The sequence below is a fragment of the Gymnoscopelus microlampas genome, assembly GCF_963454915.1.
Source record: "Gymnoscopelus microlampas genome assembly, chromosome: 17".
Classification (NCBI taxonomy): domain Eukaryota; kingdom Metazoa; phylum Chordata; class Actinopteri; order Myctophiformes; family Myctophidae; genus Gymnoscopelus; species Gymnoscopelus microlampas.
The window spans coordinates 22065933-22087894 of record NC_139954.1 but is presented as its reverse complement, the minus strand read 5'-3'; the positions used below and the strand labels follow the sequence as shown (position 1 = coordinate 22087894).

The 21962-nt window shown below is 43.4% G+C and overlaps 2 protein-coding genes across 2 annotated transcripts in view; both read left to right on the top strand.

The window, feature by feature from the left end:
- il1rapl1a (interleukin 1 receptor accessory protein-like 1a) overlaps positions 1-21962 on the top strand; it is a gene marked incomplete at both ends in the record, with an annotated part of 186258 nt that overhangs the window by 37402 nt on the left and 126894 nt on the right. The window lies entirely within an intron of this gene.
- Positions 14116-15411, top strand: LOC311065141 (isocitrate dehydrogenase [NADP] cytoplasmic-like; the record flags this gene model as incomplete). Its single annotated transcript, XM_084085358.1, has 1 exon — positions 14116-15411. One exon carries the CDS (start codon positions 14116-14118, stop codon positions 15409-15411), a length of 1296 nt encoding a protein of 431 aa, XP_083941484.1.

Below are 21962 nucleotides of genomic sequence, written 5' to 3'. Positions count from 1 at the left end.
TGTAGCACACAGTGGATTTTGAATTAATAGTTCTGGTCCAAGGAAGTACAAGGTCACCACTTAATGCCTGTCTGGTCTGGTGTGATGACTGAGGCTACTTTTAATGTATTCTAATTGATCAGCTAAGAATGTAGGATTTCTGTATTTGTATTTGTGACCACTACAGGTACAATGTGCAACTGACATGTTTTCCGATCGCTCCCCATAACATTTTGAAAAACATGTGAATTTTACTGGATTTCTGCTTTGTATGTGTTATATTTTATTTGGTTGTTCCTATGTGAAGGATCTGGGACTTTTTAATAGTTTACATGACTAGTATTTGTAAACATTTAGTAGGCACAGCACCATTTAGTAGACTAGTGGAAGGGACAACATTTCTCTATCTACCTGGACTTTACCCCCATTGTGGCAAAACAACACACTGCCTTCAGAGATATCAAGAGACAGCTACGAGACTATCCAGATTTGAAGTATGGACTGCGATTCCCTGTCTGTTTTTGGTTAATCCATGATAGGAGGCATCACTAATTTGACACTCCGGAGAAGCACATCAAGAAGTCCTCAACCGTTTAGTTTGAAGTTAACTTGCTTGTCAAATTGAGATGGTAAAATAACTCCCTTTGTATTATGTAATTTAGTATATTTACCCATATTGATGGGTCACTTTGGTGATATTCTGTAAAAGAAATGCGTTCCCACTTTCATTTAAATTGTATTTATTAGAGGAAGGAAATAGTTCCTGGTGTTGTGTGTTTTTAATGAGAGCAGCTTCGGGCTTGCTGGGAGATTCCAGCACACTTTATTTTTGAGAAACTTTCACAACGGAGAGAGTGAGGCACCAATCCTGTGAGTTGCCAGGCATGTGCCTTGTTGGCAGACGTCTCTCTTCATATCACATATACACCTTCTGTGTGAAGACCTCTCAGACTCTTGCTACTCATACGTTAACGCAGTGCTGGGAACAAATTATTTTGATTTCGGTCCTTTTTCTTTGTTACACAGCCATAACAATTTATATTATTACAGGTCAATTCTCTTTTTCTTCTAGAAATTAACACTCCATCTGCTACAGTACCGCTCCCTCTATTCTTTGGGAATCCTTAAAAGCATACCTAAAAGGATAGATTATTTCATATACCTCCAGGATAAAATAAGAGTCGCATAAACACTCGGAACAATTGGAATCCGATATCAAACAACTGGAAATGAAGCAATTTCGCACTCTAATTCAGCAGGCTTATCTAAAACTCTCACTACGAAAAGAAATCAGTACATTCACAATACTTGTGAAGCAGGGAAGGTTGAGAATGAGGAACTGCTACTATGAATTGGGAAATAAAGGTCACAAACCTTTGTCCTGGCAACTAAAGAAATAAAATGTCAAACTCCTGTATTCAACAATTGAAGAAACAAGATTCTACAGTGATCTATGACCCACAATAGATCAAAAAGCAAAAGCCAAAGTGTAGTAACTATGAAACTGATAAATGGGTTTGAAAATGTTTCAATTGGTCAGCCAAATGAGATATCGGCCTATAAGTGATATTACACAAATTTTATATCTGTTCTTGAGGTAATTGTTTATCCCCCAAAATCACGAAGGCTAATTTGACCTTTGGGATACACAAATAAGTCGGTGTGTCCAAAAACATAGTTACTGCACTATGAATGCTTTTACTTTACATTTTTGAATACAGGACTTGTACTTGTAACAGACTATTTCTATATTGTGGTGCTGCTACTTTTACTCAAGTAAAATATCTCAGTACTGTACTACTATATGTGCATACACCACCCAAACCCCTGCAAGTACTGTAAAGTCAACCATCGATGGGTAGTTTAAATTTAGTACCATAAATAATGGATGCTGGGTTTTCTTTCTATCTTTCACACCACTCTGTTTAATAATGCTCACAATCTGTTGTCGTACTGTGCAATATAAGGTAGAATCGTCGGTTGATTTTTCCAGTACGCTACGTACAGTAACTCATGGGCGAGAACAGATTATAAAAGCGGATCAAGGCAGCTTCCTTGGGGAATACCACAACGAACATTTTACTAACAGAATAATCTCTATTGAAAAAATATCCTTATCTTTCTTGTGGATAGATAACTACGCAACCATGACAGAACAGGGGATGAAAAGCCATAATATTCAAATTTTCTCTATATTTCATCATCTACTGTATTCGATCAAAAGCAGCACTGCACCGACTAGTCTATTGTTGTACATTTGCTTTCTGTTATGTGTGTTAGGGCAGTGTGCATGTGTAATGACAACAATCAAGAATCAATTTTATTGTCACATCACAGGTTTACAGGTGTAAAGAAGTGGGTGAAATTCGTTTTTGTGCAAGCTCCATTATTCCTTGTTTTCAGGAAAGAAAAAAAGGGGAGCACAGAGAGAGGGAGAGCAAGGAGAAAAACAATAAAGATGTTAAAGGAAAATATATATATATATGCATGCTGAAACTTGGCTGAACCCATTGCTGGAAAAATATTCATGCATCTGTTAAGACGTTATTTTACACAACAACCTGCACAGTATTGGCAGTACACTAATAGGCTTACTGTTTGCCATGTGATTTGTAGATTTTTTATCTTTGGCATAATTTATTTCACAATTGCTGTGTCTGAAGGACTACTTTATGCAGGACTCCCCAATCCCATTCTTTTATCACTCTACTTTATCTGTGAAATAGTTATAAAGAAATAGTTTAAACAAGTGATTTTGTTTGGCTGTGTGATGAAAGCCCCTTCATGTTCCACATACTATGATACCACAGTGAATCTTATTTGTTTTTGTCTTCCCACTGCAGTCATTTCTCCCCAATGTAGTCATTATGCCAATTCCACTTGAATAATGAAACACAATACGCAGTCTCTGCCGTCTCTGCCGTTCGTTACTAACCATGGGGAGTAGTTATACGACCCGGAACACAGTCTGGTACGGGTAAGATTCATAGGCAACTAGAAAAAGTGCTCCTCGGAGCACAAGTCTCCGCCAGGTCAGGTAGATTATTGTGGCCTCCTGGTGGCGCTATAATAGGCCAATGTGAAAAGGGTGCCATTTCTTCTTAGGCCTTGCATGACAATCTGACACTGCATTCATGATTTGAGGCATTTTGTTCCAAAAATGTGGTTTGCTAAATTAGACCTGCTGGTGGCGCTATAACAGGCCAATGTGAAAAGGGTGGCATTTCTTTCTCGGCCTAGTGGGAACGTGCGTGCACAATTTCACGGAATTTTGTTCAAAAGGGACCCATCCTGCAAACTTTGGAATGCCAATGTTAGCCAAGTAGGCATTTTGTTCCAAATGAACCAATCCTGCATACTCAGGAAGACAATTTTAGCCAATCAGGATGGAATATGGAAAATCAGACAGATCCGTGGACAAAATCAGACAGATTTTTGGACAAAATCTGAAGGAGTAAGAGCAAAAAATGTGTTTTACAAAACTCAGCCTCCTGGTGGCGCACTAAAAGGCATATGTGAAAAATGCAGGGCAAAGTTTTTTCCTTGGCCTCTAGGGAGTGTGCGTGCAAAGTTTGACGCAGATCGGTGCTGTTATAGCTAAAAACGTGAATTGGTCTGTTATAGCGCCACCATGAGGCTGATGTGAACGTTTCAAGTGGCATTTCTTCCTGGGCCAAGTTAGCCTGGCTCCACCCCCTGAATCGTTTGCCTCGCATTCAGGGTCTGGTGACTCTGTAGAAGGCGGGTGTTTCTCGGTTGAAAATATGTACGACGAATCGGGATCGGGATAATCCAGTATGAACCAATCGCCAAAGAGTCTTTGAAAAAAAAACTTCGGCCACTATCTCAGAAATCGGCTGCATTGAGAGGGCTTTCAGACTGAATAATGGAGTGAAACGAAAAGAAAATTCAGGCTGAGTGTCAGGCTAGGGCCAAGTGGGAATCTTTGTGAAAAATTTCACGGAAATCGCATGCTGCGTGCATGATTTGAGGCATTTTGTTCCAAATGAACCAATCCTGCATACTTTGGAAGACAATGTTAGCCAATCTGGATGGAATATGGAGAATCAGACAGATCCGATTTGCGTGTTTTTTGGACAAAATCTGTAGGAGTAATAGCAAAAAATGTGTTTCGCAAAAGTCGGCCTCATGGTGGCGCTATGGCAGGCTGATCTGAAAAATGTGGGGCAGAGGTTCTGCTGTGGCATCCAGGGAGTGTGTGTGCGCAGTTTCACAGCGACAGGGCCAACAGTGGCGGAGATTAGCTGGTCGCAGACAGAAGGACGGACACACACCCGGACGGACGGACGGACGGACACACGGACGGACGGACAGGGGGCAAAACATACTCTCTCGCCATGCCTTTCGGCCTGGCGGAGACAATTATCGCAGGTGTGGGCGGGCGGGTCAACCAGGCCCACAATGAAATGGATGGAATTTTAACGTTAATTAAACAAATATTTTTCCGGGTTGGGTTTGTGTCGGGTCGGGGCGGGTTTAAAAAGAAAACACATCACTGCTGGGTAGGATGTAGACAAGCACATGCCTCCTCCGATACACATGGAATAGAATAACCACCCACTTCTTTTCACCTAACTTTGAAGAGTTTCGCCGGGTTCACCTGAACCTCAGTCTCCACTGTAGTGGGCGAGTACCTTTTGCTATAAGGAACACCTCACACTCCCTAACCCCTGATGCAATACTTTATTATACATACAGCATTTCATAAGACAACCCACCTTCTTTAGGCACCCTTAGGCCATTTATTTTTCTTCATTTACTCCAATCCACTGCAGCAAGATGCTACTCACCCATCATGAGGTGTATTTTACATTTTGTTTTGTTGTGTGTGTGTGTGTGTGTGTGTGTGTGTGTGTGTGTGTGTGTGTGTGTGTGTGTGTGTGTGTGTGTGTGTGTGTGTGTGTGTGTGTGTGTGTGTGTGTGTGTGTGTGTGTGTGTGTGTGTGTGTGTGTGTGTGTGTGTGTGTGCGCGCGTGTGTGAAAGCCTGCAGCCCTGGGCACCAAGCTCTGGGGGGCACCAAACGCTTGGCAAAAACTTAAAAGACTGTTTTTGCAAGTAACGCACCGAAATATTGTCTTAGGGCTGCTGAAGTACAGTAGTGCTAAAATGGAGCAGCAGCAGCAGACATACCCCTTCCAAACATTTTGGGGCCCTGGGTAGCCAAACCGGTCTGGCAGGGATCTGCATTCAGAGGAGCACACTTTTCTATCTATTATACGTTTTTTTGGTCAACGACTCTGTTCAACAGCTCTAATAGCTCTCAACTTCACCATCAGCTGGACAGAAGTAGGGAGCTCATGGTCTATTTGAAAAGGAAAGAAGCAAGCACTCATCAGACGAGTATTCGAAGTACAAGTGTACAAGGTGCACGGTTCAGGCGGATAAAGTTCACAGAAAAGAATACCAGCATTTAGGCTCTTATTTATTTAGGTAATAGCACCCCAGCAGCAGCTTCATACGGACGTTTCGGCCCACAGAGCGGTCCGGGTAACAACAGAATCTGAGAATAACGCCACTTTTTATCAAAGGGGTCAATGTTGACCCTCTTGATAAAAAGGCCTGAGGAAGCTGAGGAAGGCCTGTGGACCGAAACGTCCGTATGAAGCAGCTGCTGGGGTGCTATGACCTAAATGGACTTAAGTGAGTGCTGGTATTCTTTTCTGTGAGCTCATGGTCTATGTCTATTGTCTAGGTTTCTGTCAGATGATCAGGATCAGCATCCTGTAACATTGACAGACAGGCCTCTCCATTGAACCCAGCCCATGTGATTTCAAATAGAGCCCTTGTGTTTCAAATACAGTCTTTGTGTTTCAAAGACAATAAAGTATCACAATCCAAGGCTATACTGCTTGCTCCCTGTTGCCTCTTTCTGATTCCTCTATTAATGCTTGAGGGGTAGTGCTGTCTTTGACTTGGACCAAGGATGGGTTGAGCTCAAGGTTGAGTTGGTAGACAGGAGCCCCTCTAGTGGATATTGATCTGGCCTTCTCTCACATTATACAAGTCTGCCTCTGCTGATTGTACTGCAGTCAAGGGAGGACAGTATAGTCTCTGTGGGCCGTAGCTCAATCAAACATTCTCTTTGTCCGTTTTTATTGTTGTTGTTGCTTCTTGGAGGTGAATTGGTAACTGACTGACAGATGCCACATGTTGGGGTAATAATAATAATAAATAATTTATTTTGGTACTACAGTATACTATATACATTTTAGTGTGTGGAGTTGTGGATTCATAAGCAAACACCAAAATTAAAGTGCTCCAAACTTCAATTAGTGTGTGTATTTGTTTGAGTGCATCCTTGCATGCAAGGCCAGCATTGCGGTCAATAGGCACGGGCTGGGTGGACTCAGTCCCCTGTGACACAGCTGTATGCTTCACAGATTCTCTCAGATGTGCAGTATCGACCTTCTTTGAATAAGTAAGCCCACACGTACACGCGTACACACACTCATGACCTGCAGACACACAGGAGGAATGGGTGGTGTACAAACACACAATGTGTGACACCTCCATGGATGTTGAGGCTAGACACCAATAATGTAGTGTGTGTGTGTGTGTGTGTGTGTGTGTGTGTGTGTGTGTGTGTGTGTGTGTGTGTGTGTGTGTGTGTGTGTGTGTGTGTGTGTGTGTGTGTGTGTGTGTGTGTGTGTGTGTGTGTGTGTGTGTGTGTGTGTGTGCGCGCGTCCGCGCACGTTGTGTGCGCGTGTGTGCACGCAGCAGCACTAGTGAGGACTATAGCCATTAGAACGGTATTGCAGTTTGTCTGGTGGGGCGCTCTGGGCCACAAAATGCAATTAGATTCCAGTATAAAATATTTATTTCCACACCTACTGTGCTCCAGAGAGAGATTCCCTTATTCACTCTGCGCTTAAAAATGAAAATAGTATATAAAGTGCTGCCTGAGAGAGCAGCAGATACAATTTCTCAGTGTGAGTGCTCTCTCTCTCTCTGTGGGGGTACACCCTTCATTGAAATGCCCAAAATATTGTAGGTGCATCCTCACAGGTTTGTGGATTTCTGCTAGGATTATATTTTCCCCTCTATATGATTAACCTCTTAATCCCTTTATACTCTGTGCAAAACTGGCCCCTCCGACAAACTGTGAAAGCTTTCTGTAGCCAATCAGAGGGGAATCAGAAAAATATGTCAGATACATCTTGATCACAGAGATAATGTATACTGATTTGCGTGAGTTTGGGACAAAAGTATTCGGAAATGGGTGTGGTATGTGGAGAGTTGTGTCATGATCCAAGGTTCAAGCATGGGCAAAAGCATGGGCAAAAGCATGGGCAAAACATGAAGCAGTGTGTTCAAAGACGAACGGGACAGAAAGACATACGGACAGACTCAAGAGAGTGAAAACATCATCTCTGTATATATACAGTGTATTTTATTTATTCATTCATTCATTCAGCCATTTTATGGCTATTTGGAGGTCCTTGATATGGAAATGTTTGGGAACCTTTGTTGTGTAGAGAGTTCTTTTCGACAGGAATATAGTGGCAAACATGGCAGTAGGAGAAATACTGGGCGGAGTAGGGGCAGACAGGTCATTGGCCAGCAATGATGAGTAGTAGGTGTAGTTCACAGAGATCTTTCTTCCTCTTCGCTACCCTGGTGGTTTATAAGGCCTGGGTGGGGGAGTGCTGATGATAGTCAGAGATCCTCTGTGCCACAGAGCAGACAGTGCTATAGCCTGGCCTTGGAGCGAGAACAAGCAGAGGGAAACCAGATGGTCACGGAAGTGGAAAAGAGGCTTTGTGATTTGGGTGGGAGACTAACAGTACAACACGTGGCTCCGGCTGGAATCGAACTGGAACCATACGTCGCCACAGGATATCCATTCACCCACTGGTGCGTCCCAAGAAGTTGAGCTTCTTTAGCTCTTGCAGGAAGGACTATACCTCTGCATGTGCACTGTAGTACATGTACATTGTACTGTAGGCCTATGTTGTTAGCGCAGCTTAACACAAGATGCAAGATTGACACACTGCAGGGGTGTGGCAACCTTTTGTTGTTGTCCAGGAGACAGATGTGAATTTCAGTCTCTGGGCCTATAATGTAGGAGAGAGGCTCATTAAAATGTATGTTGAGAGCCAGCAACAATAGCCCCATGGCCCAGTTTTGGGCTCTGGCTCTGGTGAAACCACAAATTAATGGACTGCTCTCCCCAGGCTGCCAGTTGTCTTCGCTGTGTACCGAACCACAAAGGCCTCACAGCTGCCTGTTCTCACCTTTCTGTCCAGTGCCTCTAATGGCCGAGGAGCTTAACAACCCCAGTGGAACACAAACACTTGTCTGCTACTCTGTTTGGGTGTCAGGTAATTGTGGCTGTGTGTAGCAGCCTAATAATGACCCGGCCCCCTCAGCTGGTGGCTTGGTGAAGGTTGTCCCCCGTTCCTGATGCACACAGTATGTTCAAATGAGAGAGAGAGAGGGAGAGAGAGAGAAAATTTGTGAAAGAGATGGTCAGCAAGCTGCCAGCTAGTTTTTCAGTTCCCTCAGAGTGACCCTTGCTGTGTGTGTTGTGCATGGCTGTGTGTGTTTCTGTGTTCCTGTGTTTCTTACGTGGGCAGCTATGTGGGTGGAGGCCAAGCGGTGAGGATAGAACACTGAGCGACTATCTTTCATATTCAGAAACTTTAACGCTGGATAAAATGCTTATTCTAATGATATTCATGAAGTGCAGCATGCACTGGGCTTGTGTACTGGCACCGTACTGGATGTGACTTCTGCACTTTGTTTTCAGTGGAATGAGTAATGAGATGGAGCATTGTGGTGTAGCAGGTTTTAAAGACCGTGGGGTCAACAAAATGCAGGACTCTCTCCCACTCATGGCAGGAATGGCCATTACGCCGTACCTGTTCTCGAGTGTTAATGGTGTGTTGAGTAGCGGTGCCCCATGGATGACTTTTATTTTTCAATTTACCTCACTTTAACTTTGGTGCAGGCAGCCGGGAAGAGACGCTAAAACGCAGTCATTAAATATCAGAAAATAATATTTTTTTGCACCCTAAAACTTGATTTATAAAGCATTTCATGGCATTTCAAAGCATTTCAGATGACTTTATGGCATTAAAAAAAAGGTCTGTTGGTCTTTTATGCCCAAACTGAATGATAGCTCATAAAGAATGCACTTTTACCGTCAGGTGGGTTTTTTACGGTCTGAACTTCAGATTAGAGGAATGTACACTAGTCCTCAGATTAACATGAACACTAAGGATGATAATGTGTACATGCTTCTGAGAGTGAGTGTGTGTGCTTTCTTGGTCACTTGTGCATTAATGTGAGTGAGAGAATGCGTGCGTGTGTATGTGCGCGTGCGCTCGTGTGTGTGTGTGTGTGTGTGTGTGTGTGTGTGTGTGCATGTGTGCATGCACGCACGCACGCTTGTGTGTGTGTGTGTGTGTGTGTGTGTGTGTGTGTGTGTGTGTGTGTGTGTGTGTGTGTGTGTGTGTGTGTGTGTGTGTGTGTGTGTGTGTGTGTGTGTGTGTGTGTGTGTGTGTGTGTGTGTGTGTGCAAATGCATGTCTAGCCTTCACTGGGAGGATTACTGTAGATTTACAAGGGCCGGTAACAATGAGCAGACCCACCCCATGGGACCCACTCTCAATCACTATCACAATGAAACGCTGCTAATTCCTATTAAAAGCTGCCTCATAGGCACTGGCCTCCCCGCCATGCAGGCTGAGAGAGAGCAAGGAGAGACCAGCAGAGGGAAGAGGAGACTATGAGCAGGTCAGACAGACAGACAGACAGACAGACAGACAGGCAGGCAGACAGACAGGCAGACAGACAGACAGACAGACAGGCAGGCAGACAGGCATGGCATGTGTGGCCGAGAGACCATATAACCAAAGACCATATTAAAGCATTGGCTTTAATGTATCTTCCTTCAATTTATTCTTTATTTCCTGTCTTTCTTCTTTCCATAAATCCCTCTCCTGTTTTTTTTTTATGAGTATGTTTCATGAGAAAATCATTGGGGATTATTGTGTGTGTCCGCACTCATTTGTTTGTGTGTGTGTGTGTGTGTGTGTGTGTGTGTGTGTGTGTGTGTGTGTGTGTGTGTGTGTGTGTGTGTGTGTGTGTGTGTGTGTGCGTGCGCGCGGGCGCATGCCACTGGGGAGCACTACAAGATGGCGTCTCATGCGAATCTCATCCTGTGTCATTTCTCTTTGAAGAGCCTGCCCAAAGGCCCAATCCTCTCCAGAGCGCAGCTCCTTATCGGCGAGCAGCTGAATAATTCAGCAGAGTGAGATGTAAAGGGGATTGTTTTAATTCCTGGCTAGCAGGTTAATGCCTGGAGTTTGCTGCTGCATTAAATGCAGCCGTTAATTCACAGTGCATCTGCTGGAGCACGGCGAAATGAGCTCAATGTTGTGTTGTCAGGGTGTGTCGCGTTAGGTGGTCAAGGGCTGTGTGTGTGTGTGTGTGTGTGTGTGTGTGTGTGTGTGTGTGTGTGTGTGTGTGTGTGTGTGTGTGTGTGTGTGTGTGTGTGTGTGTGTATGTGTGTGTGTGTGTGTGTGTGTGTGTGTGTGTGTGAGTGTGAGAATTAGTGTTTATGCGTAATGTCAAAAAGACATTGTGTGTGTATGTATACACAATGTTTGGGCATGTGTGCCTGTGGCCTTGTATTCCTTGTTTGTTACATTGCTTGATTGCTAGCAGCTAAGACATTTTCTTCTGTGTGAGCATGATGTGGTGGTACTGTGTGTACTGTGTGCAGATCAAATAAACAGCGGCATGAAAGTACAGAGAAATAAGATGCAGTGTTGCTTTGGTTTCTGTGACAGACGTGGTTCTGACACAGCAGAGCCACGAACACATTCATTTAGATGAGAGGTTTAATTGGAGTCCCAATCAGGGACAAGAATCTCCAGCTGCATAAATATTTTAGAGGGCCGCGTTGGACAAGTCTCTCTCCCTCTCCCTCTCTCTCTGTCACTTTTCTCCCTTGTGCACACACACAGGCACACACAAGAGCTCAGAGACAACACACACACACACACACACACACACACACACACACACACACACACACACACGCACACGTTTCGTAGGACCAGTAAAGCTCTTGTCTCTTGCCCATTAAAGGGGATGGATTATCCGTCTGGCAGCAAATCAGTTGATGACTCCATTTTACTTTGTGTGTGTGTGTGTGTGTGTGTGTGTGTGTGTGTGTGTGTGTGTGTGTGTGTGTGTGTGTGTGTGTGTGTGTGTGTGCGTGAGAGCGTGCACACACATGCTTACACATGCGGGAAGGCATACTTTCTGGCAGCTGTACCCACGTACACACACATACAGAGTCTTTGAACTGGGGCGCTGTCGTAATGGGGGTAATGGCAGCTGCATTATTAATGAGCCAAGCTTCATTATATTCATCTTAATTGAAAATGTTCTTTCATCTTCATCACTCGCTGACTTATGCTCCCCTTAATACATGTGTCATACACAAACACACACACGCTTACGTGTTATATTCACACATGCACACACGTGCATACATATATATATGTATATATATATATATATATATATATATATATATATATATATATATATATATAGTATGGTATAATATACTACTGTATACTATATGCTTGTGTATGTGTGTCCAATATTTTATTTTATTCATCATACATACCGTATACATACATAAACATATACACACATGCAACCAATGTACATTGATTGTGTGTGTGTGTGTGTGTGTGTGTGTGTGTGTGTGTGTGTGTGTGTGTGTGTGTGTGTGTGTGTGTGCGTGTGCGCGTACACACGTGTGCCGTGTGAATGGCCTTTGAATGTTTTATCTTGTTACATAAGTGGCCACTCCCTGTGGACCGCTGACCTCATTTATACACAGACTCCTCAGACAACACCCAAAGAAAAGGCAAAACAAAAGGAGGAGGGGAGAGATATAAATGCAGTCCATTAATGAGAGGATTAGGGAGTAGAGAGGAGAGAATGGGGGAGGAGAGGAAAAGAGAGGAGAGGATTGGGGAGTAGAGGAGATGAGGAGAGACGAGATGGGGAGTGTAGGGAGGAAATGAAGGGAATTAAATGACAGAGATGACAGCACAGTGAGAAGGAAGTAGCATGAGGCAAGATGAGGAAAAGCATTCAGATGAGCCTTGCATTGGGCTATAGTACTGCCAGTAGCATGATGCAGATGGGAAGAAATTAGCTTACAGTATGCTCATTTGTTAAAGCTAAATAAAATGGTAAATGGTCTGCATTTTTATTTAATACAAAGCACTTTGCATAGTGCATTATATTCAGTCATTCACACATACCTCCACACACCGAAGGTAGAGTTAGCTGTGCAAGTCACCAGCCTGCTTATTGGGAGCAGTGAGTAGGAGTTCCGTTTTTGCTCAAGGACACTTTGGCATGAAGTAGGGATGCAAATAAATTGATAGTTGATAACCTTATTAATCGATTAATTGATATAAGCAGCGTTTGTTAGGACCAAAAGGAAAATTTGTGTCCGAAAATGAGTGCGGAAACATAATTGCCTTGATGTACTGTATATAACATTAACGAGCGTCAACGAGCATCAGCTGGACAGGGACACACACACCTCCCCTCTGCAGTGCTCTATGGAGTCTGTCTCATTTCTCTCCAAAAGCCCTTGAATATGATTAAGGATTACTGTGATTATGGTAAGCTCACATTTGATATCACACACACCATACCTGTAACTTTCACCAGCCCCCTCCCAAAGTGATCAAAATGTGTTCAGAGATGCAAGGTTGGATGTTTAGGAGATTCTTTAATGGCTTATGTTTCATATTTCATATTTAAATCAGCCAGGCTGCTATCTGTCTGTGTGTTTGTGTTAGTGAAATGCGGTACATTTTTTGAATCGGTCGAATTGTTCTACAGTATGTGATTTTTGTGAATTCAGTATGTTATTTTTGTGAATTCAGTATGTCATTTTTGTGAATTAATCCCTGTCCACGAGCCTATGGAGTGGAGCTAGTCAATCCACACTATGCATCGTAGATGATAATCTGTACACATGTAAAACAAAAAGTATATTTTTCAGCAGATCTCTTAGTTACATTAAAATGATGATCACTACTGATAGAGCTGTTTTTCCTTATCACCCATATATAGTACCGATAACTTTCAGAAAGGCGACAAGGAAATTCAGACGGAGACAAGCAACAATTTTGGGTATATTGATTATATTGTATTCTTCTATTCAGACATGAGAGAGTATGGAAGGTTACAGTATCACAGGTGTCAGGCATCATCGGTTGACCTCTCTCACAATGAGAGAAAGAAAAGTACAGGGTTTTTACATCACCCGTTAACATAAAATCATAGGATGTGACTGTGGTGACTTTCCCGGCGAAGGTGGACTCCTTGGATTGGATGAGAGGGATGATGATACATCGTCGTCAGATGAAGATGATGATGGTAGATGATAATAATGATGAAGGTGACCCGGAGTCCGAGTGTCTGAGTGGACACTCTGACCGGTCACTCAATTGATACTGAAAGAATTGTTATTGTATTGGAGGAACACAGAGATGTAATGTTCTGAAAATAGTCCCTACTAACTTGCAATATTATGAATTCCAGAAGCCAATAGATAGCGACACAGCAGACAGAATGGGCACATTTAAAAAGCGGGCACAGCAAGTGTGAATAGGCTTGACCTTGCATAGAGAGAGAGAATAGGAGACTGCTTGACATTATTATATCAGAGATGACATGTAGGCAGGTTATGACACTATACAAATTATTATTATTACAAAAATAACTCTTATCAACTACAAGCAGAGTCAGAGAGACAGAGAGACAGAGAGATTCACACAGTGCACTGTCATTCCATCAGACAGTATACATGTATAAACCTACCATGACTACCTCAGATTTCTTTTGACAGAGGAAATTATCTATAATCATTCGTCCACAACCACCCTCAGCACTTGCAGCTATTACGGTTTGAAGAGGGCCTCTCCACGTACCGCCTATGACCACTCCATATTTGGGCAACAGTTTGTGCTACGTATGTGTTACGATACACCCAAGGCATAGGCCTGTATAACTACCAGCTTCAAATGAAACGGTTTAGATTTCCTTATCACCACAATCCTTCAAGATGGAATGCTGCGAGACTGAAGATAGCTGTCTCAGATGTGATTCAGGTTTCATAGATCAGAAGATTAAGGCGGGCTCTGTGGTGGAGATCCAGGGAGATGAAATGACCCAAGTCATATGGGGGCTCATTAAGGATAAGCTCATCTTGCCCTACCTGGAAATCGACCTGCACAGCTTTGACCTGAGTATAACAAACCGCGACGCCACTGACGACCGGGTGACGGCCGAGGCGGCGGAGGCCATTCGTCGCTACAATGTGGGTGTCAAGTGTGCCACCATCACACCGGATGAGAAGCGTGTGGAGGAGTTCAAGCTGAAGCAGATGTGGCTCTCGCCCAACGGCACCATCCGTAACATCCTGGGCGGTACTGTGTTCCGCGAGGCCATCATTTGCAAGAACATCCCGCGACTAGTGCCCGGTTGGGTCAAAGCCATCATCATCGGTAGACACGCCCATGGAGACCAGTACAAAGCCACAGACTTTGTGGTGCCTGGGCCAGGCAAAGTAGAGATGACCTACACACCTACTGAGGGAGAGCCGCTCAAGTTTGTTGTCCACGAGTTTGAGGGCAAAGGTGGCGTGGCCCTGGGTATGTACAACACAGACAAGTCCATCAGGGACTTTGCCCATAGCTCCTTCCAGATGGGCCTGACCAAAGGCTTGCCACTCTACCTCAGCACCAAGAACACAATCCTGAAGAAGTACGACGGATACTTCAAGGACATCTTCCAGGAAATCTATGAGAAGGAGTACCGTGCACAGTATGAGGTGAAAGGGATCTGGTATGAGCACCGCCTTATTGATGACATGGTGGCCCAGGCCATGAAGTCTGAGGGAGGCTTCATCTGGGCCTGCAAGAACTACGACGGAGATGTCCAGTCTGACTCTGTAGCACAGGGCTATGGCTCCCTGGGCATGATGACCAGTGTTCTCATCTGTCCTGATGGGCGGACGGTGGAGTCCGAGGCCGCCCACGGCACAGTGACACGTCACTACAGAATGCACCAGCAGGGAAAGGAGACCTCCACCAATCCCATCGCTTCTATCTTTGCATGGACCCGGGGTCTTCTCCACCGGGCGAAGCTGGACAACAATGCCGAGCTGCATGTGTTTGCTGAGACGCTGGAGGCTGTTTGCATTGACACCATAGAGGCTGGTTTCATGACCAAGGACTTGGCTATCTGCGTCAAAGGCCAGGCCAATGTGACGCGTGCTGACTACCTAAACACCTTTGAGTTCCTGGACAAGCTGGCAGAGAACCTAAAGATCAAGATGCCCAGTCAGCCCAAGCTGTGATGCCACTATCTAGCTTATCTATTCAGAAATGCACACCTCCTTCTGTAAACAAATCAGGCGCATATATTAGGCACGTATGTATACATTGGAACTACAGCCTGAACCAACATTACAGGTAGAGGACAGACTATATAGTACCGTTGCTATAAAACAGGTGTGCCCAAAAGGTAGATTACGATCTACCAGTAGATCACAAAGATTGCGATCTACCTGTAGATCACAAATGTTGTGCAGGTAGACCACATAACATGCCCCTAAAAAATGCTAATTGAAATATTAAAAAAACAAATCGCAGAACTTCTCTTTTTGTCATCTGCCACTTATTGATTGACATCAAGAAGGGCCTGTCAGCTCCCTTCACGGCTTCTATAGCAGCCAAACCCCCAATGCAATGCTTTATTTTCAAGTGTTGCACGCAAACGTCAGTACGTCACTATGTCCCATTCCATGTGTTTGTCTTATACAGTATGTAACGCCAGCGCCGCTATTCCAAAGTCCCCTCAGGTACATTTTTAAAGTATTTTCCGTAATGGGATAATGCTTTTTTTGGTGGGTAGATCTTGTTGAGCTGGTCATTTTAACAGTAGTTCTCAAGTCAAAAAAGTGTGGGTATGTTGCGTTTATATAGTATATAAATGCATGACACATGTCCAGGAAGTGTTGAATGGAGAAGACAGCATCGGTCAGCCTCCTTCAGAGCCTCCCCCTCCACTGAACCCCGAACACAGGAGAGATGGTCCAGTTATTTTGAGTAACCAGCCTGCCTATATTTCATTTTTGATTTAATATGTTCATATAGCTCTTGTAATGTATGTTGTGAATCCATAGCCTCCTGGCATAATGTACCTGTCTCTGTAGATACAGTAAGGTAATCATTAATTTCCAATGTCATGCGTTAATATGCAGTTTTAAAGAATGACCTAAATGAGAATGAGCTTCCGAGTATTAAGTGTCAAAATATCACAGATGTCTTTTGGACATGAGGAAATATTAGGCTACATGAGGAAGACGTGAATGTTGACCAGCAGGCTAGCAGAGACATACAGAAAAATACAGAAAACAATAAATACAATTTCAACATGTACTAAACAACTAAAATAGCAAAGAACAACATGGGTTCTGTAAATGGAGGCAGGGGTATATGGAGGACTGTAAAGGTAACAATGGAGCTAAGCGACTTAAGGCGTGTGTGTGTGTGTGTGTGTGTGTGTCTGTCTCTGTAGTCTGTGTGTGTGTGTGTGTGTGTGTGTGTGTGTGTGTGTGTGTGTGTGTGTGTGTGTGTGTGTGTGTGTGTGTGTGTGTGCGTGTGCGTGAGTTATTTAGCATGATCATGGCCGGATGCCTGGGTCCAGGCCTATGGCGGTGGTGTCATTAACTCCTGTAGCCCAGAGTGTCAGCTCCCTCTGGAACTGTTCTTTTACTGACTGGATTGATGGATGGATACCTTTCGTAATGTATGTCATACTGGATGGATGGATGCATGGATGCATGGATGCATGGATGGATCACTGCTTCTCCACTTCTCTGCCTTTCTCTTTTGCTCTCTTTGTCACTATAGCACTTCTCTCTTTCTCTGTCTCCCTCTAATGCTCTTCTCTCTGTGGCTTTCTCTCTGGCTTTCTGAATGATTCATTGGCAATTCTTCTTCTAGCAGTTTGATTTAGCATCACATTTCTCATTCAACCGTACCCATGAGTTTTTTCCTTAAGACATGCTTTGCCTCTTATTCTCTGTTCTTAATCTCTCTCTCACTAATAAAGACTGTTCTAAAGACAGGAGGATTAAAGATTAAAGGAAGATTGACTCAGGAGTTATTTTTAATTTTTATTTTATTTTATTATTTAGATAGAAGTGTGTAGAGACACAGGAAGAAGGAAGAGGTCGGACAACATACAACACAGGTCTACAGCCAGAATTTAACCGGGGACATTGTACTGTACATGTGGTTCAGGGTAGGCAGTCACATTATTTAAAATATACGTATATCACCTGCAGAATACATCACCCAGACATGTGTCATGCCCGAGCTTAACCAACCAAGGGCGGGGGTGATGCAGCCGTGCCTGAGGTTGGAAACCAAGGTAACGAATGAATCTGGAAAATCATTTGTTTACCACATACATCATTTGTTTATTCACAAAGACAAGACAACAGCATTTTATCAACACTTCAAGTTAATTTTGTATTTACTGTCAACACGGAGCTCCACAGCAAATGAAGTGGTGTAGTCCTGCTGAGATTCCTTGTGGGGAGAGAGTTGGCTCAGAACACAGAAGTTGTTGCTGGCTTGCCTTACCTTTGTTGCTACGCAGCCATTCTATGAGCCATTGAATTTTGCAGTTTTCCGCACTGTTTTGGTTCCTTTGCGCCCGTGTTTATACATTCCACACTAGGGTTACAAGAAGACCCGCCCCTTGCCTGCCTCTGATTGGCCTACCGAACGGCCCCTTCTGTGACGCACGCGGATTGCTTAGTCTCTAGTCACTGCGTCACATTCCAGGAGGATAGCAGTAGCACAGCCCGCCAGTAGGGAAATGTAGTCTTTGGGTTGTTTGACTCGTTTCTAGTTGTCTCCGCCAGGAGACTATGTTTTCGTTCTCGTCCTTCCGTGTGTCCACCAAGCTAACATTGGTCAAGCTTCACGTGACACGTGACAATATGTTGAAAGGGTGTGCTTTGATTGGCTAGCGAGACGCATGATGAAATAGAGACCTATAAATAGGTGTGTCACTTCAAAAGATCATTTATATCTTTTGAAGTGAGGTAAGACAGGATTAATCAGGAACAGTACTGGCGGAGACCTGTGCTCCGAGGAGCACATTTTCTAGTGTTTATATTGTGTTACTTTTGGGTAAATGTGTACATTTATACCTTCAGTCGATGCTTCATATCCATATGAGTAAAATCGCCAGGGTGGTGTGTTTATTTTTGAAACACAGTTCTTATATGAGGCGATCTAAGATTCCCCAATGAGGATATCAACACAAAAAGTAAAGCCACAAACCAGCGGAACATCGCCCTCTACTGTCAGTGACATCAGGACTTCGGCGCTCTACCCTTTATATACAGTAGTACTTGACCTGGGTCAAGTACTACAAACTACCGATCTACTACCGATCTACAAACTCACAGCGTGTCACTGAATATTCGCTTATTCGGATGCTAAGGTTAATGTGGTTTAAGTGTCACGGTTGCACGTGGTACCATTTCAGTGTGTGTTGGAATTTTATGCTTAATTTTGTTGTGAGCTTGTAGATCAGCTATTGTCAGTGTGTGACACTGGCACACAACTAAATATAAATCAGGCTTTAGCTGCCCTGATTGGTCAGCTGTCATATAACCCAGAGGGAAAATCCAGCAGCCGACCAATCATGTCACTTGCATGCATGCATGATATACTGTATATATATTCTACTGTATACTACCAACAATGTCTACAGTAATACAATATATTTTTTAAGCAGTTTATATCTGTCTATTATTAAATTCACTATGAAATTTAAATGAAACCAAAGAATGTCATGTAGACATAGCATATTTACTGATGGAATTTACTGTACATACTCAATCCAATATATTATGAAACATCTTAAATAATTAGGATTACATGCTGCTGATTGAAGAGACATCCCAGTACTCTACAGCTGGTCTGACAGCCAAGTGAGGCCAGTGCATACGATCATTAATTTTGTATGTTCTGGTGGTCTGTAGAGTGTAAGGAAGAAGCCCACCTCTCTCGCCTGAGTTTTCAGCACCATGGATAGTACCCCTACTTCTCACAATGGCTGCTTTTGTTTTATTTTGTTGTCTCCGCCAGGCCGAAAGGCATGGCGAGAGAGTATGTTTTACCCTCCGTCCGTCCTTCCGTCCGTCCGTGTGTCCGTGTGTCCTGTCTGTGTGTTACCAGCTAATCTCCGGCACCATTGGTCCGTTCGCTCCGAAACTGTGCACACACACTCCCTGGATGCCAATTCAGAACCTCTGCCCCAATTTTTTCACATGGGCCTGTTATAGCGCCACCAGGAGGCCAATTTGTGCAAAACACATTTTTTTACATTACTCCTACAGATTTTATCCAAATGTCATGCAAATCGGTACACAGTATCTCTATAGTCATGAGATCAACACGGATCTGTCCGATTTCCCATATTCCATCCTGATTGCCTATGGTTGGCTTCCAAAGTTTGCAGGATTGGTCCGTTTTGAACAAAATGCCTCAAACTATGCATGCAGCTTGCGATTTCCGTGAAATTTCACACACACATTCCCACTAGGCCGAGGAAGAAATGCAACCCTTTTCACATTGGCCTGTTATAGCGCCACCAGCAGGTCTAATTTAGCAAAACACATTTTTGGAACAAAATGCCTCAAATCATGAATCGTGTCTGATTGCCGTGAAAGACCTAAGAATAAATGGCACCCTTTTCACATTGGCCTATTATAGCGCCACCAGGAGGCCAGAATAGCGTACCTGACCTGGCGGAGACCTGTGCTCCGAGGAGCACTTTTTCTAGTTACTCTTCAAATAGGGTAGGCATAATAAGCCCCGGCTTCAGCCTACACCTTTTCGCTGCCACCTCTGTATTTGTAAATCAAACTGAAGTATCTATTCATGTTATGGTACAGCACCGAAATAATAAACTATTCATTCATAACCGTGTGTGTGTGTGTGTGTGTGTGTGTGTGTGTGTGTGTGTGTGTGTGTGTGTGTGTGTGTGTGTGTGTGTGTGTGTGTGCGTGCGTGCGTGCGTGCGTATATATCTATGTACTATATATATATATATATATATATATATATATATATATATATATATATATATATATATATATACAAAAAAAAGGGACGGCACATTGGAAATTGTTAAACTATACTTTTTAGGGTGTAACATTTGCCGCTGTATTGGGAAATTTGTGAGCACAAGTCACTGATGATATCAAATAAAAGAATAATTTGATAATTTCACAAAACTCCAAGGGACACCACTTGTCTTACGGCACACCAGTGTCCTTTGACACACCAATTTGGAACCACTGACCACTACTGTCATAACATCACAACGGAGTAGCTATAATACCTGCATACTCTCTCTCTGTCTGTATTTCTGTATGTCTGTCTCCCTCTCTCCTTCTGTCTTTGTCCCCGCAAAATGCAAGGATCCAGCCTGGAGCCGATAGGCAGGGTTTAATATTTTCAGGAGCCATATGAAATTATTCAGGACACCAGCTTAAGTTTTTGGGGGTGGGGCGGGCATTTTTAGCTGCAACCATGCAGCTATTATATGCAGCTGTCGGCTGGTCAGCCTGCCGGTCCAAAATGATTTAGCACAAACTGAGAGCTGGTTCATCTCTGTAAATGTATATGTGTTGTTATTATTACCTCCCCAACCTCCACCCAAAGAAAATCTGTATGCATTCCTGCATATTTTCTGTGTGTCTTGTGCCGTGTTACAGCATGAGACACTTAGTCAATCTCAGACAAGCCAGTAGTATGAGTCTCACTTCCCCACTACATTATACAGTCACATTATCTATTCCCAATACATCAGTGCCACAGTCTGTTATGACTGATGCAACATTTGCATTCTTTACTTTCTCACTTGCATTCACTTTGAGGTCATCGGCAATGCAACCTAAACAGTTCAGCCCATGCTGATCTAAATTCAGCATATGTATTGTGTATTGAATCCATGTCTTGGGAAGTGTGTGTGTGTGTGTGTGTGTGTGTGTGTGTGTGTGTGTGTGTGTGTGTGTGTGTGTGTGTGTGTGTGTGTGTGTGTGTGTGTGTGTGTGTGTGTGTGTGTGTGTGTGTGTAGCATTATATAGCATATACAGCATTTGTTCCACCAGCAACCTCCTTTACAGTTCTTTTACAAAAGGACAAAATATTCATTGTTTCTTTGCATAATACCTCAGGCATGAAGCCTGTAGCAACCAAGACTTAATAAACCATTGCACTGTGTGTGAAGGACTCTGATGCTGGAGTTGGCTACGCTCACACAAGTATCTGCCTTGCTGTTCACAGTCATCAATGTCTGTACTTGTTTGTGTTGTGTTATCGGTCACTAAGCTAGCAACAGGTTTCAATTATGATTCAGTGACTTCCACACTGGCTAATTTCAGATTGCACATGTGTTAATATCTGGTGTTGCTTGAAAACAGTGTTAATTGGCACACTATTTGGATTTACTTTTGTTTACTATTGTTTGTGCATGTACAGTATGCTGTGCTTTGTTTGTGATGCAGAAACCAGATTCTGATTCTGATTTTGATCCTGATTGGACAGGTTCTGACTTTCTTGTCTCCTACTGTAGCAATTCAGCACATTGACTGCTAAGTTTTAACACAGAGAAATGCCAATGCCCTCTCTTCACCTCTGTCACAACCACACAATTTGGTTGAGGATGGCTTCGTCAGGAGCTCCTACTCCTAGTGATCCACTCTACTCTGGCCCTTGGGTATGAAAACAGACAGTTTTTCCGTATGAGTTGTGAAGCCCTCTGCGTAAAGAAATCTGACCTGATGAAAGATAGCCTTTGTCAAACTAATGAGAG